Source organism: Bombina bombina, chromosome 7 (assembly GCF_027579735.1).
Source record: "Bombina bombina isolate aBomBom1 chromosome 7, aBomBom1.pri, whole genome shotgun sequence".
NCBI lineage: Eukaryota > Metazoa > Chordata > Amphibia > Anura > Bombinatoridae > Bombina > Bombina bombina.
Window position 1 is genome coordinate 433,434,024 of NC_069505.1, and position 24,310 is coordinate 433,458,333.

The 24,310-nt window shown below is 43.0% G+C and overlaps 1 protein-coding gene across 2 annotated transcripts in view; it reads right to left on the reverse strand.

Annotated features, from left to right (window-relative positions):
* UBN2 (ubinuclein 2) overlaps positions 1 to 24,310 on the reverse strand; it is a 265,262-nt gene that overhangs the window by 180,687 nt on the left and 60,265 nt on the right. For both annotated transcript variants that reach the window (XM_053721337.1, XM_053721336.1), the window contains 5 exons: positions 23,726 to 24,209; positions 15,449 to 15,519; positions 14,872 to 15,001; positions 7,824 to 7,942; positions 33 to 146 (listed from right to left, as the gene is read on the reverse strand). In XM_053721337.1, coding sequence (XP_053577312.1) covers positions 33 to 146; positions 7,824 to 7,942; positions 14,872 to 15,001; positions 15,449 to 15,519; positions 23,726 to 24,209 — 918 coding nt within the window. The remainder of the gene's footprint in view (positions 1 to 32; positions 147 to 7,823; positions 7,943 to 14,871; positions 15,002 to 15,448; positions 15,520 to 23,725; positions 24,210 to 24,310) is intronic.

The window sequence follows — 24,310 nt, forward strand, 5'->3', positions numbered from 1 at the left end:
CAGTTCATGCATACCTGCGTATCACAACCTACCTGACAGTGTCATTCCAGTAGAATTTCTTTCTTGGTCCCATTACTCTCTTGCCTGGTTTTTCCTCATCATCTTCTTCAGAAGCATTTCGCTCTTTATCTTCATCAACCTGGTGCCTAAGGAATCATAAGCAGTTCTCAAAAGCAGCAACTACACAACAACCCGACACCTTTCCTCAAACCAGAAACCGAAGTTAAATGGCCTAAAAACAAAGCTAACAATGCAAAATAATTCAGTTCATGGCTCAAAGCAAATCTGTTTACGATTGTCTCTTTAGAAAAGCACATTACTGGGTACTTCGTCACAGCACATCATTTTTCAGTCTGTGTGCTGTACATGGAGATGACGGCAGGTCTGACCCCTACACTATAAAGTAGCTGCTGCTTAGAATGGCAATTTATTTGCCCCTGGATTTGATAAGAGGGCTAAGTAACCCATTTAAAACACAAGATATACAAGTCCTCTTGCAGATGGCAGCCTAAGATAAAGATACAAACTACTACATCTCTCTAAGCTCCCATCTGTCTAAGTGACCATCTTTAAGTGGCAGCACTGAGAATTAGACAAGAATTGCACACAATTTGAGGCAAGCAAAATATTTTAATTTCAAACAGTTTTTTTTTTACTGCACTTAATATTCTGCTATGTTTTCAGGAATGCTTTTCCTTTAAACAGTCTCATGCCTATTCCACAAGCAGGCCCACATGCTCATACCTTACGCTTCTCCACATGCAGTTTTTATAGGCCCCTCTCTACTTTCTGCTCCATACCTTAGCTCTCATGAACTACTTTCAATTTTATAATCTATGTCACTAAACTGCACCACCTCACAGAAATACCCCCACTGCTATAAATCTCATTTTCACCTACTCTTATTTTCCATCTTGCTGCTATTAGCATCAGACGACATCTCTCCAAATCCTGGGCCCACCCTCATTCCCACCATTACCTAATGACGCACTCCTTATAGAAACTTTAATAAAAGCAACACACACAATCTCATCTACATCCAATGCATCCCATACGCACACACTCCTCTCACGTGCACACTATTTTACTCTCACTCTGTCTGCAACAAACTTACAACCATTCATGACCTGTTTATATCAAATGCTTTTACCCTTTTAGCAATTATTGAAACCTGGCTATCTCCTTCTGACACCATTTCCATTGCTGCTCTCACACATGGTGGGCTCCACTTTAGCCATACCCCTAGGCCAGGTGGGAAACATGGCGGCGGTGTTAGGATCCTGCTCTCCCCCTCCTGCACTTATCAATACCTACCTCCAATCCCATCTCTCCTCTTCTCCTCCTTTAAAGTCCAAAGTATTCGCCTGTTCTCCCCCCTCTCCCTCAGAGTGTCAGTCATCTATCGCCCTCCTGGACCGACCTCCCAATTCCTTGACAACTTTGCCGCCTGGCTTCCTCACTTTCTCTCTACAAATATACCAACCCTAATTCTTGGAGACTTCAACATTCCCATTGACAACCCATCTGCCCCTGCTGCCTCTAAACTTCTTTCACTCACATCCTCCTTCGGTCTCTCACAATTCACCCTATTCCCTACCCACCATGATGGACACTCCATTGCCCTGGTATTTAACTACCTCTGTTCTATATCTGACCTCACACGTCACCCTTTTCCCATTTCAGACCATCACCAGGTCACCTATAATAATAATAATGCAACCGCTAAAACCCACTTCTCCATCCCGCCCCCGTAGAAATATACACACTGTGGATCCCCTCCAATTTTCAAAAATCATTCAAGATCTCCTCCCTCACACTTCCACTATAACTTGCCCTGATCTCGCTACAGCCCACTATAACAAAGCTCTCTCCTCAGCACTAGGCACACTTGCCCCTTCCCAGCTGCGCAAAACACCACGCCGTCAGTTACAGCCCTGGCACTCTCAGTAAACACTCTATATGCAAAAATGCTCCCGTACTGCTGAGCGTACCTGAAGAAAAACTCATTCTGAACCTGATTTCATCCACTATAAGTTTATTCATTTATACACTTCTGCCCTTCACTTAGTCAAGCAAACCTACTTTTCTCTCATATCTACTCTTTCCTCAAACCCTAAAGACTCTTCTCCACCATTAACTCTCTCCTCTACCCCCATCTGTCTTTAGTGCTCAAGGCCTGGCAGACTATTATTTTTTTTTTTAACAAAACACATACTATCTGAAGCAACAAGAAAATTTATGTTTACCTGATAAATTTGTTTCTTTTTAGACACGATGAGTCCACAGATTTCATCCTTACTTGTGGGATTTCACCTCCTGGTCAGCAGGAGGAGGCAAAGAGCACCACAGCAGAGCTGCTATATATAGCTCCTCCCTTCCCTCCCACTCCAGTCATTCGACCGAAGTTTGGAAGAGAAAGGAAAAGCCAAGGTGCAGAGGTGTCTGAAGTTTACAAAAATTAATAACCTGTCTCAGAGAACAGGGCGGGCCGTGGACTCATCGTGTCTAAAAAGAAACAAATTTATCAAGTAAGCATAAATTTTCTTTTTTTTTTTAAAGACACGATGAGTCCACAGATTTCATCCTTACTTGTGGGGTACAATACCAAAGCTAGAGTACAGGGATGATAAGGGAGGGACAAGACAGGGAACCTAAACGGAAGGCACCACTGCTTGAAGAACCTTTCTCCCAAAAACAGCCTCAGCCAAGGCAAAAGTATCAAATTTGTAAAATTTAGAAAAAGTAAGAGAGGACCAAGTTGCAGCCTTGCAAATCTGTTCTACAGACGCTTCATTTTTGAATGCCCATAAGGAAGCAACAGCCCTAGTGGAATGAGCCGTAACTCAGTCAGGAGGCTGCTGTCCAGCAGTTTCATATGCAAAACGGAAGATACTCTTCAGCCAAAAAGAAAGAGAAGTAGCCATAGTTTTCTGACCCTTACGTTTTCCAGAGAAAACGACAAACAAAGAAGACGACTGACGAAAGTCTTTAGTCGCTTGTAAATTAAATTTCAGAGCACGGACCACGTCCAAATTGTTCAACAGACTTTCCTTTTGAGGAGGAGGATTAGGACACAAGAAAGAAACAACAATCTCCTGATTAATGTTCCTCTCTGAAACAACCTTAGGAAGGAACCCTAGTTTAGTACGTAAAACTACCTTATCCGAATGAAAAATAAGGTAGGGCGAATTGTATTGCAATGCCGAAAGCTCAGACACTCTTCGAGCTGAAGAAATGACAACAAGAAAAAAAACTTTCCAAGATAACAACTAAATATCTAAGGAATGCATAGGCTCAAACGGAGCCCCTTGAAGAACTTTAAGAAGTAAATTCAGACTCCATGGAGGAGCAATTGGTTAAAACACAGGCCTGATTCTAACCAAAGCCTGACAAAAGGATTGAACATCTGGGACATCCGCCAGACATGTGTGTAACAAAATAGATAAGGCAGAGATCTGACCCTTTAGGGAACTTGCCGATAAACCCTTCTCCAATCATTCTTGGAGAAAGGACAAAATTCTGGGAATCCTAACTCTACTCCATGAGTAGCCCTTGGATTCACACCAATAAAGATATTTACGCCATATCTTATGGTAAATCTTTCTAGTCACAGGTTTACAAGTCTGGATCATGGTCTCTATGACCGAATCAGAAAACCCTCGCTAGGATAGAATTAAGCATTCAATCTCCAAGCAGTCAGCTTCAGAGAAACTAAATTTGGGTGAAGAAAGGGCCCTTGAATGAGGAGGTCCTTCCTCAACGGAAGTCTCCAAGGTGGCAGGGATGACATGTCCACCAGATCTGCATACCAAATCCTGTGAGGCCACACAGGAGCAATGAGGATCACTGATGCCCTCTCCTCTCGCAAACGGAGGAAATAGGTATGCAAGATTGAAGGACCAAGGAACCGCCAGAGCATATATCAGTTCTGCCTGGGGATCCCTGGACCTCGACCGGTATCTCGGAAGTTTGGCATTCTGACAAGATGCCATGAGATCCAACACCGGCCGACCCCATTTGAGAATCAGGTTGGAGAACACTTCCGGATGGAGTTCCCACTCTCCCGGATGAAAACTCTGCCTGCTCAGAAAGTCCGCCTCCCAGTTGTCCACCCCTGGGATATGGATCTCTGACAAATGACAAGAATGGGCCTCCGCCCACCAGATTATCTTGGCTACCTCGGTCATCGCTAAGGAACTCCTCGTTCCTCCTTGATGATTGATGTAGGCCACTGTCGCTATGTTGTCCGTCTGGAATCTGATGAACTGGGCCGAAGCCAACTGAGGCCAGGCCAGAAGAACATTGAAGATCGCTCTCAGTTCCAGGATGTTTACAGGAAGAACAGATTCTGCCGGAGTCCACACTCCCTGAGCTTTTAGAGGACACCAGACAGCCCCCCACCCTAGAAGGCTGGCAATCTGTTGTCACAATCACCCAGGATGGTCTGCGAAAGAAGGTTCCCTGGGATAGATGATCCAGAGACAACCACCATTGAAGTGAATACCTGGTCTCCTGCTCCAGGGTTATTTGAGGAGACAAGCCTGCACAATCTCCATTCCACAGACTGAGCATGTTTAACTGCAGAGGTCTGAGGTGAAACCGAGCAAACGGGATGATGTCCATTGCCGCCACCATCAGTCCGATTACGTCCATGCACTGGGCCACTGAGGGCCGAGGATTGGATTGAAGGGTTCGACAGGTATCTAGAATTTTTGAATAGTTTCCTTCTTGTTTAGAGGAGGAAGAGAAAGAATTTCCCTTGAAATTACGAAAGGAGAGAAAATTACTTTGTCGTTCTTTTTGTTTATTAATCTTATCCTGAGGAAGGAGATGACCCTTACCTCCCGTGATGTCAGAGATAATTTCCTTCAGGCCAGGCCCAAACAAGGTCTTTCCTTTGTAAGGAATAAAAATATCAATAGACAAAAGTGTTCAGAGAATGAATCCCCTGGGTACTCTAAACGTATATATGAGAAACCCAATCTGAGGGGGAATATAGTCCCAATGCAATTCGTATCAAAAAGGGACCACGCAGTCAAAGCAGTTCCATTAATCCACTGTGGGCAATAACGAGCTAAGAGTCTTAGAAAAGTTCCAATAATGTCAGTACACTCCGCTTCAGCCTAGGTGTCACGGGTGGCAAATACAAACAACGGTTTTTGTGTCCTCCATTGTAGGTACTTTGTAGGTAGTGTAGTGTAGGGGGGCGGAGAGCAAGCCCGAAAGCCAGAGTGGATCAGCAAGGTGAGCAGCAAATCAAGAAGCGGTAAACCCAACCGCTATTGAACACAATCAGCAAAAAAATAGATACGCTGACTCAAAGGTAAATGTTGCTGGAAACAAAATAATTTATTAGGAAGTCCAACCATCATTACTTTGCCACTGATGGTTGGACTTCCTAATAAATTATTTTGTTTCCAGCAACATTTACCTTTGAGTCAGCGTATCTATTTTTTTGCTGACTTTGTAAGGAATAGTTAGAAGCTTAGACTTGAATGACACGTCCGCAGACCAAGGCTTTATCTATAAAGCTCTGTGGGCTAGAAAACCCTGAACTTTTAGCTGCTAACTTAGTAATTTGCAGAGAAGCATCTGTAATAAAGGCATTAGCCAACTTCAGAGCTTTAATCCTATCTTGGATCTCCTCTAAAGTGGTTTCAGTTCTGAGAGACTCAGACAGAGAATCAAACCAATAAGCTGCTGCACTAGTGACCGTAGCAATACACGCAGCCGGCTACAATAGCAGACCCTGGTGAACATAAATCTTTTTAAGTAGACCCTCCTATAACTAATGTAGGCAAAGAGAATGATTGGAGTGGGAGGGAAGGGAGGAGCTATATATAGCAGCTCTGCTGTGGTGCTCTTTGCCTCCTCCTGCTGACCAGGAGGTGAAATCCCACAAGGATGAAATCCGTGGACTCATCGTGTCTTTAAAAAGAAATCCCAACACCAACCTGCAAACTTCCAACAGACCCAGTTACTCCCTTTGCCACCCTCTGCATTTTCCATCCAACCACCGAGAATGAAGTTTCTTCACTACTATCTTCCTCACGCCTCACTACCTGCCCGCTCAACCCTTTCCAGTCCCATCTAATACCCCCCCGTCTTCCACCCTCACTCCTGCTCTCACTCACATCTTCAACCAATCTCTCTCTACCGGTTCATTCCCATTATCTTTTAAACACGCAAAAGTCACTCCCATACTCAAAATACCCTCCCTCAACCCAAATTCTCCTGAAAGCAACCGCCCCATATAACTGCTTCCACTAACATCAAAACTAGTTTACATTCGCCTAACCCACTTCCTGTCTACCAACTTCTGGCTTGAATCTCAGCAATCTGGATTCCGCGCCAAACACTCAGAGACTGCCATTACCAAGGTCAACAACTCCTAAAAGTAATGGCCACTACTCCTCACCTTACTTGACCTCTCAGGTTCCTTCGACACAGTTGACCACCCCCTCCTCCTACAGACACTTAGCTTGTTTGGCCTCTGTGACACTGCTCTTTCTTGGATTTGCTCTTATCTTTCTCACAGGTCTTTTTCTGTGTCATTTGCTGTAGGAGACTCCTCTCCAATGCCTCTGTCTGTTGGATACCTCAAGGATCTGTTCTGGTTCGTCTACTCTTCTACATTTATACTTCTTCACTGAGTAAACTTAACAGTTACGGCTTCAAATATCACCTCTATGCTGATGACACCCAGATCTACCTCTCCACCCCTGCTCTCTCTCCCTCTGACTTTTCTCACGTCAGCAACTGTTTATCTGGTATTTCTTCCTGGATGGCCTCTCACCATCTAAAGATTAACATGTCCAAGACTGAGCTTCTTATAATCCCCCCCCCCCAAGCTCTACGCCAACTTCTGACTTTTCTATCTCTGTTGATGGCATCACCATCTCCCCAAGTCCGCTGCCTTGAAGTTACACTTGACTCAAATGAATCCTTTGCCCCCCACATCTAAATTGCTTTCTTCATCCTGCCGCAACCAAGTACGCAATATTTCCAAGATTCACCCTTATCTGAGCTCCAACACCACAAAGCAAATAATCCACTCCCTTGTTATTTCCCGACTTGACAACTACAATTACTTACTTACACTGGCCTTCCTCTTTCCCGCCTCTCCCCCCTTCAATCTATCCTAAATGCCTCTGCCAGGCTAATCCACCTTTCCCGTCGCTCTGTATCTGCTGCACCTCTCTGAGAGTCCCTTCCTTGGCTCCCCATTCACAGCAGAATTAAATTCAAAATTCTCACCCTTTCATACAAAGCTCTCACCAACGCCGCTCCCCACTACCTATCCTCTCTAATAAACAAGTATACTCCAGTCCGCCCACTAAGATCCAACAATGACCTGCTCCTTCCATCCACGACTATCACCTCCTCTCATGCTAGACTGCAGGACTTCAGTCGTGCAGCACCTACCTTCTAGTACACTCTCCCTAGTGCCGTCAGGCTTTCCCCTAATCTTTCTTCCTTTAAATGCTCCCTGAAGACTTTTCTGTTTAGAGAAGCCTACCACCCAACTCAATAATAAATTAATTTCACTTACCTAACATCTCCCTGATCTAACTCTGCATTAACATCTTTCTTAATCTTGCAGTCCTCACCTCCTGCTTCTCAACCTCCTACCTTCTAGATTGCAAGTTCCCACAGGAATAGGGCCCTCAATTCCTCCTGTATGTGTTTGTAAAATGTTGTCCTGTCTCTTACAAGTTTTATAACATTGTATTATCTAAATTTGTACCAATGGACGGCATTGGCGTTTATAAAGTATAATAATAATACTATGAAAGCCAAAGCCATGCACGGCAGGTACACACTTTGCATTCCTGGCCTGGCTGTGTGCTTGACAGTCCTCTTGGTATCGATTCAGCTGGTCAGGCATCACACTGCTAACAGCCAGCTTCAGTCGCTGCAGCGGTTCTCTGAGACGGTCATCCTGTCAGAGGAAAGGCTGAGATTTAACAATCGCACAGATCTAAAGGCCTAACAAACTGACGCAGAACAGGTATAGATCTAATATCCACAGGAAGAAAGACAAGCTGGGTAAGGCACAGAGTTACAGGTATAGATCTGATAGTCACACGAAGACAGACAAGCTGGGTAAGGCACAGAGTTCCAGGTATAGATCTAATAGTCACAAGAAGAAAGGCAAGCTGGGTAAGGCAGTAACAGTTCCAGGTATAGATCTAAGTCACAGGAAGAAAGACAAGCTGGGTAAGGAAGTAACAGTTACAGGTATAGATCTAATAGTCACAGGAAGACAGACAAGCTGGGTAAGGCACAGTTACAGGTATAGATCTAATAGTCACAGGCAGAAAGACACGCTGGGTAAGGCAGTAACAGTTACAGGTATAGATCTAATAGTCACAGGAAGAAAGACAAGCTGGGTAAGGCACAGAGTTACAGGTATAGATCTAATAGTCACAGGAAGAAAGACAAGCTGGGTAAGGCACAGAGTTACAGGTATAGATCTAATAGTCACAGGATGACAGACAAGCTGGGTAAGGCACAGAGTTACAGGTATAGATCTAATAGTCACAGGAAGAAAGACAAGCTGGGTAAGGCAGTAACAGTTACAGGTATAGATCTAATAGTCGCAAGAAGAAAGACAAGCTGGGTAAGGCAGTAACAGTTACAGGTATAGATCTAATAGTCACAGGAAGAAAGACAAGCTGGGTAAGGCAGTAACAGTTACAGGTACAGATCTAATAGTCACAGGAAGAAAGACAAGCTGGGTAAGGCAGTAACAGTTACAGGTATAGATCTAATAGTCACAGGAAGAAAGACAAGTTGGGTAAAGCACAGAGTTGCAGGTATAGATCTAATAGTCACAGGAAGACAGACAAGCTGGGTTAGGCAGTAACAGTTACAGGTATAGATCTAATAGTCACAGGAAGACAGACAAGCTGGGTAAGGCAGTAAGAGTTACAGGTATAGATCTAATAGTCACAGGAAGAAAGACAAGCTGGGTAAGGCAGTAACAGTTACAGATCTAATAGTCACAGGAAGAAAGACAAGCTGGGTAAGGCAGTAACAGCTATAGATCTAATAGTCACAGGAAGAAAGACAAGCTGGGTAAGGCAGTAACAGTTACAGGTATAGATCTAAGTCACAGGAAGAAAGACAAGCTGGGTAAGGCAGTAACAGTTACAGGTATAGATCTAATAGTCACAGGAAGAAAGACAAGCTGGGTAAGGCAGTAACAGTTACAGGTATAGATCTAATAGTCACAGGAAGAAAGACAAGCTGGGTAAGGCAGTAACAGTTATAGGTATAGATCTAATAGTCACAGGAAGAAAGACAAGCTGGGTAAGGCAGTAACAGTTACAGGTATAGATCTAATAGTCACAGGAAGACAGACAAGCTGGGTAAGGCAGTAACAGTTACAGGTATAGATCTAATAGTCACAGGAAGAAAGACAAGCTGGGTAAGGCACAGAGTTACAGGTATAGAGCTAATAGTCACAGGAAGAAAGACAAGATGGGTAAGGCAGTAACAGGTATAGATCTAATAGTCACAGGAAGAAAGACAAGCTGGGTAAGGCAGTAACAGGTATAGATCTAATAGTCACAGGAAGAAAGACAAGCTGGGTAAGGCAGTAACAGGTATAGATCTAATAGTCACAGGAAGAAAGACAAGCTGGGTAAGGCAGTAACAGGTATATATCTAATAGTCACAGGAAGAAAGACAAGCTGGGTAAGGCAGTAACAGGTATATATCTAATAGTCACAGGAAGAGAGACAAGCTGGGTAAGGCACAGAGTTACAGGTATAGATCTAAGTCACAGGAAGAAAGACAAGCTGGGTAAGGCAGTAACAGGTATAGATCTAATAGTCACAGGAAGAAAGACAAGCTGGGTAAGGCAGTAACAGTTACAGGTATAGATCTAATAGTCACAGGATGACAGACAAGCTGGGTAAGGCAGTAACAGTTACAGGTATAGATCTAATAGTCACAGGAAGAAAGACAAGCTGGGTAAGGCACAGAGTTACAGGTATATATCTAATAGTCACAGGAAGAAAGACAAGCTGGGTAAGGCACAGAGTTACAGGTATAGATCTAATAGTCACAGGATGACAGACAAGCTGGGTAAGGCACAGAGTTACAGGTATAGATCTAATAGTCACAGGAAGAAAGACAAGCTGGGTAAGGCAGTAACAGTTACAGGTATAGATCTAATAGTCGCAAGAAGAAAGACAAGCTGGGTAAGGCAGTAACAGGTATAGATCTAATAGTCACAGGAAGAAAGACAAGCTGGGTAAGGCAGTAACAGGTATATATCTAATAGTCACAGGAAGAGAGACAAGCTGGGTAAGGCACAGAGTTACAGGTATAGATCTAAGTCACAGGAAGAAAGACAACCTGGGTAAGGCAGCAACAGTTACAGGTATAGATCTAATAGTCACAGGAAGAAAGACAAGCTGGGTATGGCAGTAACAGGTATAGATCTAATAGTCACAGGAAGAAAGACAAGCTGGGTAAGGCAGTAACAGGTATATATCTAATAGTCACAGGAAGAAAGACAAGCTGGGTAAGGCAGTAACAGGTATAGATCTAATAGTCACAGGAAGAAAGACAAGCTGGGTAAGGCAGTAACATGTATATATCTAATAGTCACAGGAAGAGAGACAAGCTGGGTAAGGCACAGAGTTACAGGTATAGATCTAAGTCACAGGAAGAAAGACAACCTGGGTAAGGCAGCAACAGTTACAGGTATAGATCTAATAGTCACAGGAAGAAAGACAAGCTGGGTATGGCAGTAACAGGTATAGATCTAATAGTCACAGGAAGAAAGACAAGCTGGGTAAGGCAGTAACAGGTATAGATCTAATAGTCACAGGAAGAAAGACAAGCTGGGTAAGGCAGTAACAGGTATAGATCTAATAGTCACAGGAAGAAAGACAAGCTGGGTAAGGCAGTAACAGGTATAGATCTAATAGTCACAGGAAGACAGACAAGCTGGGTAAGGCAGTAACAGGTATAGATCTAAGTCACAGGAAGACAGACAAGCTGGTTAAGGCAGTAACAGTTACAGGTATAGATCTAATAGTCACAGGAAGAAAGACAAGCTGGGTAAGGCACAGAGTTGCAGGTATAGATCTAATAGTCACAGGAAGAAAGACAAGCTGGGTAAGGCAGTAACAGGTATAGATCTAATAGTCACAGGAAGACAGACAAGCTGGGTAAGGCAGTAACAGTTACAGGTATAGATCTAATAGTCACAGGAAGACAGACAAGCTGGGTAAGGCAGTAACAGTTCCAGGTATAGAGCTAATAGTCACAGGAAGAAAGACAAGCTGGGTAAGGCAGTAACAGTTACAGGTATAGATCTAATAGTCACAGGAAGACAGACAAGCTGGGTAAGGCAGTAACAGTTACAGGTATAGATCTAATAGTCACAGGAAGAAAGACAAGTTGGGTAAGGCAGCAACAGTTACAGGTATAGAACTAATAGTCACAGGATGAAAGACAAGCTGGGTAAGGCAGTAACAGTTACAGGTATAGATCTAATAGTCACAGGATGACAGACAAGCTGGGTAAGGCACAGAGTTACAGGTATAACTGATAGTCACAGGAAGACAGACACGCTGGGTAAGGCACAGAGTTACAGGTATAGATCTAATAGTCACAGGAAGAAAGACAAGCTGGGTAAGGCAGTAACAGGTATAGATCTAATAGTCACAGGAAGAAAGACAAGCTGGGTAAGGCAGTAACAGTTACAGGTATAGATCTAATAGTCACAGGAAGAAAGACAAGCTGGGTAAGGCAGTAACAGTTACAGGTATAGATCTAAGTCACAGGAAGAAAGACAAGCTGGGTAAGGCAGTAACAGTTACAGGTATAGATCTAAGTCACAGGAAGAAAGACAAGCTGGGTAAGGCAGTAACAGTTACAGGTATAGATCTAATAGTCACAGGAAGAAAGACAAGCTGGGTAAGGCAGTAACAGTTACAGGTATAGATCTAAGTCACAGGAAGAAAGACAAGCTGGGTAAGGCAGTAACAGGTATAGATCTAAGTCACAGGAAGACAGACAAGCTGGTTAAGGCAGTAACAGTTACAGGTATAGATCTAATAGTCACAGGAAGAAAGACAAGCTGGGTAAGGCACAGAGTTGCAGGTATAGATCTAATAGTCACAGGAAGAAAGACAAGCTGGGTAAGGCAGTAACAGGTATAGATCTAATAGTCACAGGAAGACAGACAAGCTGGGTAAGGCAGTAACAGTTACAGGTATAGATCTAATAGTCACAGGAAGAAAGACAAGCTGGGTAAGGCAGTAACAGTTACAGGTATAGATCTAATAGTCACAGGAAGAAAGACAAGCTGGGTAAGGCACAGAGTTACAGGTATAGATCTAATAGTCACAGGAAGACAGACAAGCTGGGTAAGGCAGTAACAGTTACAGGTATAGATCTAATAGTCACAGGAAGAAAGACAAGCTGGGTAAGGCAGTAACAGTTACAGGTATAGATCTAAGTCACAGGAAGAAAGACAAGCTGGGTAAGGCAGTAACAGGTATAGATCTAAGTCACAGGAAGAAAGACAAGCTGGTTAAGGCAGTAACAGTTACAGGTATAGATCTAATAGTCACAGGAAGAAAGACAAGCTGGGTAAGGCACAGAGTTGCAGGTATAGATCTAATAGTCACAGGAAGAAAGACAAGCTGGGTAAGGCAGTAACAGGTATAGATCTAATAGTCACAGGAAGAAAGACAAGCTGGTTAAGGCAGTAACAGGTATAGATCTAATAGTCACAGGAAGACAGACAAGCTGGGTAAGGCAGCAACAGTTACAGGTATAGATCTAATAGTCACAGGAAGAAAGACAAGCTGGGTAAGGCAGTAACAGTTACAGGTATAGATCTAAGTCACAGGAAGAAAGACAAGCTGGGTAAGGCAGTAACAGGTATAGATCTAAGTCACAGGAAGAAAGACAAGCTGGTTAAGGCAGTAACAGTTACAGGTATAGATCTAATAGTCACAGGAAGAAAGACAAGCTGGGTAAGGCACAGAGTTGCAGGTATAGATCTAATAGTCACAGGAAGACAGACAAGCTGGGTAAGGCAGTAACAGGTATAGATCTAATAGTCACAGGAAGAGAGACAAGCTGGGTAAGGCAGTAACAGTTACAGGTATAGATCTAATAGTCGCAAGAAGAAAGACAAGCTGGGTAAGGCAGTAACAGTTACAGGTATAGATCTAATAGTCGCAAGAAGAAAGACAAGCTGGGTAAGGCAGTAACAGTTACAGGTATAGATCTAATAGTCACAGGAAGAGAGACAAGCTGGGTAAGGCAGTAACAGTTACAGGTATAGATCTAATAGTCACAGGAAGAAAGACAAGCTGGGTAAGGCAGTAACAGTTACAGGTATATATCTAATAGTCACAGGAAGAAAGACAAGCTGGGTAAGGAAGTAACAGTTACAGGTATAGATCTAAGTCACAGGAAGAAAGACAAGTTGGGTAAAGCACAGAGTTACAGGTATAGATCTAATAGTCACAGGAAGAAAGACAAGCTGGGTAAGGCAGTAACAGTTACAGGTATAGATCTAATAGTCACAGGAAGAAAGACAAGTTGGGTAAAGCACAGAGTTACAGGTATAGATCTAATAGTCACAGGAAGAAAGACAAGCTGGGTAAGGCACAGAGTTGCAGGTATAGATCTAATAGTCACAGGAAGAAAGACAAGCTGGGTAAGGCAGTAACAGGTATAGATCTAATAGTCACAGGAAGACAGACAAGCTGGGTTAGGCAGTAACAGTTACAGGTATAGATCTAATAGTCACAGGAAGACAGACAAGCTGGGTAAGGCACAGAGTTACAGGTATAGAGCTAATAGTCACAGGAAGAAAGACAAGCTGGGTAAGGCAGTAACAGTTACAGGTATAGATCTAATAGTCACAGGAAGAAAGACAAGCTGGGTAAGGCAGTAACAGAGTTACAGGTATAGATCTAATAGTCACAGGAAGAAAGACAAGCTGGGTATGGCAGTAACAGGTATAGATCTAATAGTCACAGGAAGAAAGACAAGCTGGGTAAGGCAGTAACAGGTATAGATCTAATAGTCACAGGAAGAAAGACAAGCTGGGTAAGGCAGTAACAGTTAAAGGTATAGATCTAATAGTCACAGAAAGACAAACAAGCTGGGTAAGGCAGTAACAGTTACAGGTATAGATCTAATAGTCACAGGAAGAGAGACAAGCTGGGTAAGGCAGTAACAGTTACAGGTATAGATCTAATAGTCACAGGAAGACAGACAAGCTGGGTAAGGCACAGAGTTACAGGTATAGATCTAATAGTCACAGGAAGACAGACAAGCTGGGTAAGGCAGTAACAGTTACAGGTATAGATCTAATAGTCACAGGAAGACAGACAAGCTGGGTAAGGCAGCAACAGTTACAGGTATAGATCTAATAGTCACAGAAAGACAAACAAGCTGGGTAAGGCAGTAACAGTTACAGGTATAGATCTAATAGTCACAGGAAGAGAGACAAGCTGGGTAAGGCACAGAGTTACAGGTATAGATCTAATAGTCACAGGAAGAGAGACAAGCTGGGTAAGGCACAGAGTTACAGGTATAGATCTAATAGTCACAGGAAGAAAGACAAGCTGGGTAAGGCAGTAACAGGCATAGATCTAATAGTCACAGGAAGAGAGACAAGCTGGGTAAGGCACAGAGTTACAGGTATAGATCTAATAGTCACAGGAAGAGAGACAAGCTGGGTAAGGCACAGAGTTACAGGTATAGATCTAATAGTCACAGGAAGAGAGACAAGCTGGGTAAGGCACAGAGTTACAGGTTAGCAAAGCCAGAACACAGGTATTTTGTAGCAAACAAAAAAAAAAGGAAAGGGTCATGTGTTACCTGGATGTGCAGCTGAAGTTTTTTCAAGCGCTTTACGAGCGTGTCCTTGTTACATGGAACAAAAGCCTCAATATACCCGTATACTCCATTTCTGTTTCCAGGGCTCAATTCCTGCAGCTGCAACTGAATGCTGTCAATTAAAAAAACTAGTATTCAGATTAATGAATATCTGTAGTGTCAGCTGCAACTGAACACACACATCCCAGCCTACACCTACCAAGTTATTCCACATTAGATGTGTCAAAATGTGCAACACATTACTGAAATGAGCAAACATAGCATTTTTTTTTAATTTTATTTTCACAGATATATGTGTGTTGTGCATTTTTCTAATAAAATTCCAAGTGGAACAAACCAAATGCCTCAATAGATTAGTTTCACCAACATGTCTACTTGACATTAGCAAAGTAAAATACATTAATTTAGCTGAATAACAGACAACAAATCCATATAGGCAAAAGTTTTAAACTATATAAAATGCATACACACAAACAAAACAAATAACGTTTGTATCTGTATATTTCTAGACTAACACAGCTACTCACAACTATTGGAAGTGTTAATAAGTGTTACTTACTCCAGCAGAATGTTATTCATTTCTTGAGTGAAGAATTTTTTTCGGCCTTCTACATCAAACGCTTTTGCAGCCTGTGTAAGGAAACGTAAAATGTAATCCAAGAACTGCTTGCGACTACCATAGTGTGTGAGAGAGTGTGAGTGTGTGTGAGTGTGTGTGAGTGCGTGTGAGAGCGAGAGAGAGCGCGAGAGCGATCTCCCAAGAGATCCGCACTCACTGGACTTTTAAGTATAACAATTTTATACAAAAGGGACATTTTGGGGACCATGTTTCCCTTCTTCAGATTAGGTGTTAGACACAGCTGCCTATGTTTATCATCTCCCTTAATTTAAAAACGAACTGTAAACAACCTCAGATTTGTATATAAAATGATTAGTTATACATAGAGAAATAACTTTGCAACATACATTATTTTGCCCCTTTTCATGTAATTTAGATCTGAAAATTTAGTAATTTCTAATTTTCAGAACATGAAACGCAACTACTGACTTATCAAGGCTAACTCTGCTACATACATGTCCCTGTCTATAACTGCAAGTAAATGCATTTTATACTAACTTTATCACAGTGGCAAGTCTTGTTGTATGCAAACTAAAGCTCAGAATGACTCCTCCAAATAAGGCAAATGGTCGATGAATAAATAGCATAAAAAAAACGATGTTAATTTGTTTAAAAACAACTTGGCTGACGTGTTATTGTAGAATACAACAGAAATGTCTTATACGTACGTATTTACTGTCCCTTTAAGTCATTGCAAGCCCTGCAAGACACAGGTTTCCCTGGCAACAGATCTAACCCCTATTGCAGGGCTCGGAAGACTGGGTTTTCGGGAATGTGTGTGATGCGCCCATCTTAGACAGCGGTTTAGCGAGCAGAATATAAATTCACCTTACTAATGTGATTTTACAAGTAAAGTGCTCCAGCAAATGGTTTATATTATGATCATGTAACAAGCTGCAACTGTACAGAACATTGTAGGGTGGCCAGAGCCGCAGCACCCTAAGTGATTAATGAAATTCCACTATATTTTTAGTGATGGTAAATCCTAGAGTTTTTATAAACGCTTAGAATTACTATCAATTTAAGCTTGGCAAAATCTATACACAAAAGAAGTGAATTAAAACAAATCACTATTTGCAAAATATAAACCACTTAAAGGACCAGTCAACACTCCATGATATAAGCATAAATGTGTGCACATAGTTATAAATAATAATTTAGAGCTGTACCTGGTTAAAATGCACCTCATAATCATTGAAAACGATAGTTTTGAAAATCTTTTTGCTTTTCCTGTCCTCCCAGGTCATGTGGGTAATGTTGCCTAATGAAAACTGCATATACGTATATGCAGTTTTCCTTCTCTACGCATGTCCGACCGCAAGTGGCAACGTCACACATGACGTAACCAGCAAGACGGGACCGCGCTTCTTTGGTGAAACACTGCACATCAAAGACCGTGCACTGCTCACCAAGGCAGAAAAGCACCTGCGGCTGCCAAAGAGTAAAAAAAAATATTATAAAGGGAGAGACTGATGCAACGGACATGGAAGGGAAGAGCTCCAGCTTTACTGCTGATACAGCCAAGCTGCTCCCCTTTCTCGCTGTGCTAGATGGTGTGCTTGAATTCATGCACGCATGGGGGGAGTCCTGTGAGCGTGCAGGGGATCACGTGGTCACGCAAGCATGTGTACATAGAAAATAGCATGCAAATTAACACTAACGATTGGCTGGAAACCATTGTCAATAACCAAGGGAAATCCTCCTTTGTTACACAAGCAACTAAGAGATAGTTGCAATAAATATATAAATATATATATATATATATATATATATATATATATATATATATATATATATATATAAATATACACACACACACTACGCCCTGCATATGAGACTTCTGGACAGCAGCCTCCTGAAAAAATTACGGCTTATTCCACTAGGGCGGTTGCTTCCTCATGGGCATTCAAAAATGAAGTGTCTGTAGAACAGATTTGCAAAGCTGCAACTTGGTCCTCTCTTCATACTTTTTCTAAATTTTACAAATTTGATACTTTTGCCTCAGGTGAGGCTGTTTTTGGGAGAAAGGTTCTTCAAGCAGTGGTGCCTTCCGTTTAGATTTCCTGTCTTGTCCCTCCCTTATCATCCGCGTACTCTAGCTTTGGTATTGTATCCCACAAGTAAGGATGAAATCCGTTGACTCATCGTGTCTTTAAAAAAGAAAAGAAAATGTATGCTTACCTTATAATTTTGTTTCTTTTTAGACACGATGAGTCCACGGCCCGCCCTGTTCTCTGAGACAGGTTATTAATTTTTGTAAACTTCAGACACCTCTGCACCTTGGCTTTTTCCTTTCTCTTCCTAACTTTGGTCGAGTGACTGGAGTGGGAGGGAAGGGAGGAGCTATATATAGCAGCTCTGCTGTGGTGCTCTTTGCCTCCTCCTGCTGACCAGGAGGCGTAATCCCACAAGGATGAAATACGTGGACTCATCGTGTCTAAAAAGAAACAAATTTATCAAGTAAGCATACATTTTCTTTTCTTCCTAATTGTAAAGAGTCCACAGCTGCATTCATTACTTTTGGGAAATAGGAACCTGGCCACCAGGAGGAGGCAAAGACAACCCAGCCAAAGGCTTAAATACTCCTCCCACTCCCCTCATCCCCCAATAATTCTTTGCCTTTTGTCCCAGGAGGTTGACAGAAGTGTCAGGTTTGTTTTAGTCTCTTATGGAGGGTAGTACTCTTCGGCATGGGACAGCAGTTTTAAGTAGTCCTATATGCTTCTCAGTGAGGGTCTGGGTGAAACTAAGTTTCTGCCTCCTCCTGGTGGCCAGGTTCTTATTTCCCAAAAGTAATGAATGCAGCTGTGGACTCTTTAACCAAGTTTAATACGTAAAACTACCTTATCCGAATGAAAAATAAGGTAAGGTGAATTATATTGCAATGCCGAAAGCTCAGACACTCTTCGAGCTGAAGAAATGGCAACAAGAAACAAAACCTTCCAAGATAACAACTTAATATCCAAGGAATGCATAGGCTCAAACGGAGCCCCTTGAAGAACTTTGAGAACTAAATTCAGACTCCATGGAGGAGCAATTGGTTTAAACACAGGCCTGATTCTAACCAAAGCCTGACAAAAAGATTGAACATCTGGGACATCTGCCAGACGCTTGTGTAACAAAATAGATAAGGCAGAGATCTGACCCTTTAGGGAACTTGCAGATAAACCCTTCTCCAATCCTTCTTGGAGAAAAGACAAAATCCTGGGAATCCTAACTCTACTCCATGAGTAGCCCTTGGATTCACACCAATAAAGATATTTACACCATATCTTGTGGTAAATCCTTTGTAGTTACAGGTTTACGAGCCTGAATTAAGGTTTCTATGACCGAATCAGAGAAACCCCGCTTGGATAGGATTAAGCGTTCAATCTCCAAGCAGTCAGCTTCAGAGAAGCTAGATTTGGGTGAAGGAAGGGTCCTTGAATGAGAAGGTCCTTCCTCAATGGAAGTTTCCAAGGTGGCAGGGATGACGTGTCCACCAGATCGGCATACCAAATCCTGCGAGGCCACGCAGGAGCGATGAGGATCACTGATGCCTTCTCCTGTTTGATCCAAGCAATAACCCGGGGAAGAAGAGCAAACGGGGGGGAATAGATATGATAGGCTGAAGGACCAAGGAACTGCCAAAGCATCTATCAGTTCCGCCAGGGGGTCCCTGGACCTGAACCCGTATCTCGGGAGCTTGGCATTCTGTTGAGATGCCATGAGATCCAACTCCGGCCGACCCTATTTGAGAATCAGGCTGGAGAATATTTCCGGATGGAGTTCCCACTCTCCCGGATGAAATGAAAAGTCTGCCTGCTCATAAAATCCGCCTCCTAGTTGTCCACCCCTGGGATGTGACAGATGGCAAGAATGGGCCTCCGCCCACCGGATTATCTTGGCTACTTCCGTCATCGCTAAGGAACTCCTCGTTCCCCCCTGATGATTGATGTAAGCCACTGTCGTTATGTTGTCCGACTGGAACCTGATGAACTGGGCCGAAGCCAACTGAAGCCAGGCCCGAAGAGTATTGAAAAATCGCCCTTAGCTCTAGGATGTTGATAGGAAGAAGAGACTCTGCCTGAGTCCATACTCCCTGAGCCTTTAGAGAGCCCCAGACTGCTCCCCATCCTAAAAGGCTTGCGTCCATTGTCACAATCACCCATGAAGGTCTGCAAAAGCATGTCCCCTGGGAAAGATGATCCAGAGAAAACCACCATTGAAGAAAGTCCCTCGTCTCCTGTTCCAGGGTTTTTCGAGGAGACAAATCTGAATAATCCCCATTCCACTGCCTGAGAATGCTTAACTGCAGAGGCCTGAGGTGAAACCGAGCAAACGGTATGATGTCCATTGCCGCCACCATCAATCCGATTACCTCCATGCACTGAGCCACTGATGGCTAAGGAGTGGACTGAAGGGCTCGACATGTAACCAGAATCTTTGATTTTCTGACCTTTGTCAGAAAAATTCTCATGGATATAGAATCAATTAGAGTTCCCAATAAGGTCACCCTTGTTTTTGGGATTAAAGATTTTTTTTTTTTTTCAGATTTACCTTCCACCCGTGAGTTCTCAGGAAGGATAGCACAATGTCGGTATGGGACCTTGCTTGCTGACAAGATGACGCCTGGATAAGAATATCGTCCAGATAAGGCATACCGAAATGCCCCGCGGTCTTAGAACCGCCAGCAGAGACCCAAGAAACTTTGTGAAAATTCTGGGTGCCGTGGCCAGACCAAAAGGAAGAGCCACGAACTGAAAGTGTTCATCCAGAAAGGCAAACCTTAGAAACTTGTGATGATCTCTGTGGATAGGAACATGAAGATATGCGTCCTTTAAATCCACTGTCATAAATTGACCCTCCTGGATCAATCGGAGAATGCAACGAATAGTTTCCATCTTGAATGATGGAACTCTAAGATACTTGTTTAGACACTTGCGGTCTAGGATAGGTCTGAAAGTCCCCTCCTTTTTGGGAACTACAAACAGATTTGAATAAAAACCCTGCCCGTCTTCCTGTACAGGAACGGGACAAATTACTCCCATGGAGGAGAGGTCTCTTATACAATGTAAGAGCGCCTCTCTTTATCTGGTCTGCAGATAATCTTGAAAGAAGAAATCTTCCTCGGGGAGGATACATTTCTGAACTCCAGTTTGTATCCTTGAGATACTCTCTCTATAGCCCAGGGATCCTGAACATCCTGCACCCAAGCCTGAATGAAGAAGGAAAGTTTGCCCCTACCAGATCCGGTCCCGGATCGTGGGCAAACCCTTCATGCTGACTTGGAATCAGCAGCAGGTTTCTTGGATTGTTTACCTTTGTTCCAAGAGTGGTTGGGTCTCCAAGTTGACTTGGATTGCGAATAGTTTCCTTCCTGTTTAGAGGAAGAAGAGAAGGAATTTCCCTTGAAATTTCGAAAGGAACGAAAATTACTCTGTCGTCCTTTCTGCTCGTTTCTTTTATCTTGAGGAAGGAGATGACCCTTACCTCCAGTGATGTCAGAAATAATTTCCTTCAATCCAGGTCCAAACAAGGTCTTTCCCTTGTAAGGAATTGCCAGGAGCTTAGATTTGGATGATACATCCGCAGACCAAGGCTTCAACCATAAAGCCCTGCGGGCTAGGATAGAAAACCCTGAACTTTTAGCCGCCAATTTAGTAATTTGCAGCGAAGCATCTGTTATGAAAGAGTTTGCCAATTTCAGAGCTTTAATGCGATCCTGGATTTCCTCTAAAGAAGTCTCAGTCTTAAGAGATTCCGCAAGAGCATCAAACCAATAAGCTGCCGCACTGGTGACCGTAGCAATGCACGCGGCTGGTTGCAATAGCAGACCCTAGTGAACATAGTTCTTTTTCAGTAGACCCTCCAACTTCTTATCCATGGGGTCCTTGAAGGCACAACTATCCTCAATAGGAATAGTAGTTTGTTTGGCCAAGGTGGAAACAGCCCCCTCCACCTTAGGAACCGTTTGCAAAGTTTCCCTGACGTCGTCAGCTATAGGGAACATTTTCCTGAAAATAGGAGAAGGAGAGAAGGGAATATCTGGTCTCTCCCATTCCTTAAAATAATCTCCGAAGTTCGCTTAGGAACTAGAACAACATCTGAGTAAGAAGGAACTTCGAAGTATCTGTCTAACTAAATCAATTTCTCAGGAACGACCACTACCGTGGAATCCCAGTCGTTTAAAGTCACTAAAACCTCCCTGAGTAACAGGCGGAGGTGTTCTAGTTTAAACCTGAAAGAAACAACTTCTGAATCAGTCAAAGGTAAGGAACTCCCTGAGTCTGAAATTTCACCTTCCAATAGAACCTTCATACCCTCCATCTCAGATCCCTGGGAGGGTACGTCCGAGATTGCCACCATAGCATCAGAAACTTCATTGACCACGTAGTTGTCCTTCCTTTTACGTTTGCCTTGAAGTATAGGAAAGGCAGATAACGCATCAGAAAGTGTAGAAGACATAACTGCAGCTATGTCCTTTAACGTAACTGCAGCAGAAAAGAAGAAGTACAGGGCACTGCTTGAGCGGGCGTTAAAGGTTGGGACGTTTGGGGAGAAAGCTGCGGCATACTCTGCATCTCATCGTTGGACTCCTGAGAAGCATCCGCCTTTGACAATTTTTTATCATGAACATTTTTTTCTTTATAGCTTAGAGCCCTCTCAACACGAGGGACAAAAAGGAACTGGAAGTTCCACATTGGCATCCAAACACATTGCACAAGTAACATTTTGTACATTTTCTAAATCCATGATATAGAACAGGCGAGAAAATGAAATAAATAAAAAAAATTAGAAACTGGCCCTTTAAATATCTAACTCAGAACTCTCTTATTATATGAGAGAAAGAGTGATGCAAAAAGAAGTACCAATGTTAAAACTAATACTGTGCCTTTAAGTAGTAAATGCAACCATTTTACTGTGCTGAGCAAAAACGTTTCACATATAGCAGTTTAAAAACTTTTTGACCCACATTCAGACACCTCTCCGCCTCAACAGCTCTGCTGAGGCGCCTATCTGCCTACCAGTCTCCAGACCGCTTCCAGCAATGTCTCAGGTCAGGCTTCAGAACGCTAACAACCGCTTGCTTTCCTAACCATGCGGTTCTAGCGCAATGCCCAATGTCCTGCAAGACTAAGCAGCAGAAATGTCGCCTTACAAAACTGGAACTCCGGAACGGATGCCGAAACAAACTGCGCAGCGTCTCTAGATAAGTCTAAAGCGTGCGAATAGTAGCCCCGCCCATCGTGGGCGTCAACCTGTACACAGCCCTTACCCGATAATTTAATAAAAAATGACCGATAAAGCCCAGCGTTTTAGCCACAGCCCAGTGCCTGTACATATGCTGTCACTATAGGAAAACCCCTTCCATACATGAAGAGCCTATATTCCCAGGAAAATAAATGTAACAAACGTACAAGTGCAGAGTCCTCTCTGAGTTGTAAATGTGCCCGAGAATAACAAGAACTGCACTTACCTTAAAGCTGTCTGGCAGCAAGACAGCTCCAACAGGTTTAGGAGGTCCTCTCCCTCCCATAGCCCTGTGGAAACAGATAGGACCTGAGTTAGATATTGCTTAGGCCATCATGAGAAGGGCAGCATAACAATATGGGAGGCGCAGTGAGAATTATGTCCCACCAGTTCCCATTGCTCTAAAGCCACCAAAAGTTCTACTGTAGAGACTGATATGGACTATGGCTACACCCCAGGACAAAGCAGCACACTCTGGCACTACTTTAAAAATAATAAATTCTTGATTGAAGTATCTAAAACTAACACCTCACTTTGCCATTTCCTATCACTAACGTAGGCAAAGAGAATGACTGGAGTGGGAGGGAAGGGAGGAGCTATACAACAGCTCTGCTGTGGTGCTCTTTGCCTCCTCATGCTGACCAGGAGGCGTAATCCCACAAGGATGAAATTTATTAAAATTTATTTAGAAAGCCGTTTAAAATTGCATAGTCCATCTAAAGCTTGAATATTTCATTCTGACTTTCCTATTCCTTTAAGGAAAAAATCCTCTGCAATTACTCCTCTGCTTCTCGCATTCCCTGTATAATATCTCTTGTACCTGTCACTTTAAAATCTGGGGTAAAGGTCACTTTATACTAAAAGAACGTAGGAATATTTGAGGGCTGTTTTTATTATTATTAAATAAAAATGGAGTTTCCCAGTTTGTTTAGAAGTATAAACAATGTTTTATTCACAGAATGTTTTATGCCACACGATACTCACCATTCTCAGATCAGCAATACGCTTCTCCAGCTGTGCAGGAAGGCCGTCAGGGAGAGGGGGCACTTGCTTGGGTATTTGCACCTGGGAGACGTTTGGTGACTGCGCAACACTGCCATTCTCACCAAGCTCGGAATTCGCTGGGCTGTCGTTGGATGCAGAATCAAGGAGCTTGTCAAAGTCAAAGTCACCCAGAAGTTCTAGCGCATTCTCTGTCTGCTCCAAGAACTCCCGCTCGCTGCCAAATATAGCGATCACGGGGTCGGTGCCCAGCGTCAGCTCAGATAAGTCATTAGTTGCCGGCACAGAGGCCGGTTTGGGAGGAGCACTGACGACAGGCGTCGCCAGTGGGTTTTGCTTGTCTTCCTTTTTCCGTATAGCATCTTTTTCCTTCTGAAACTTCCTAAGCATGGCGGCCAGCGACAGGGAGTCCTTGTACAACTTCTTCTTTTTCTTGTCCGGCTTGTGAGAATTGAAAGCTACAACCCTTTAAGAAAAACAAAAAAAACATATAAATATTCTGCAAACGGATCACAACTGTCCCCCCTAATGAGAAATGAAGCATCCTTATACCACTTGGTTTTATCT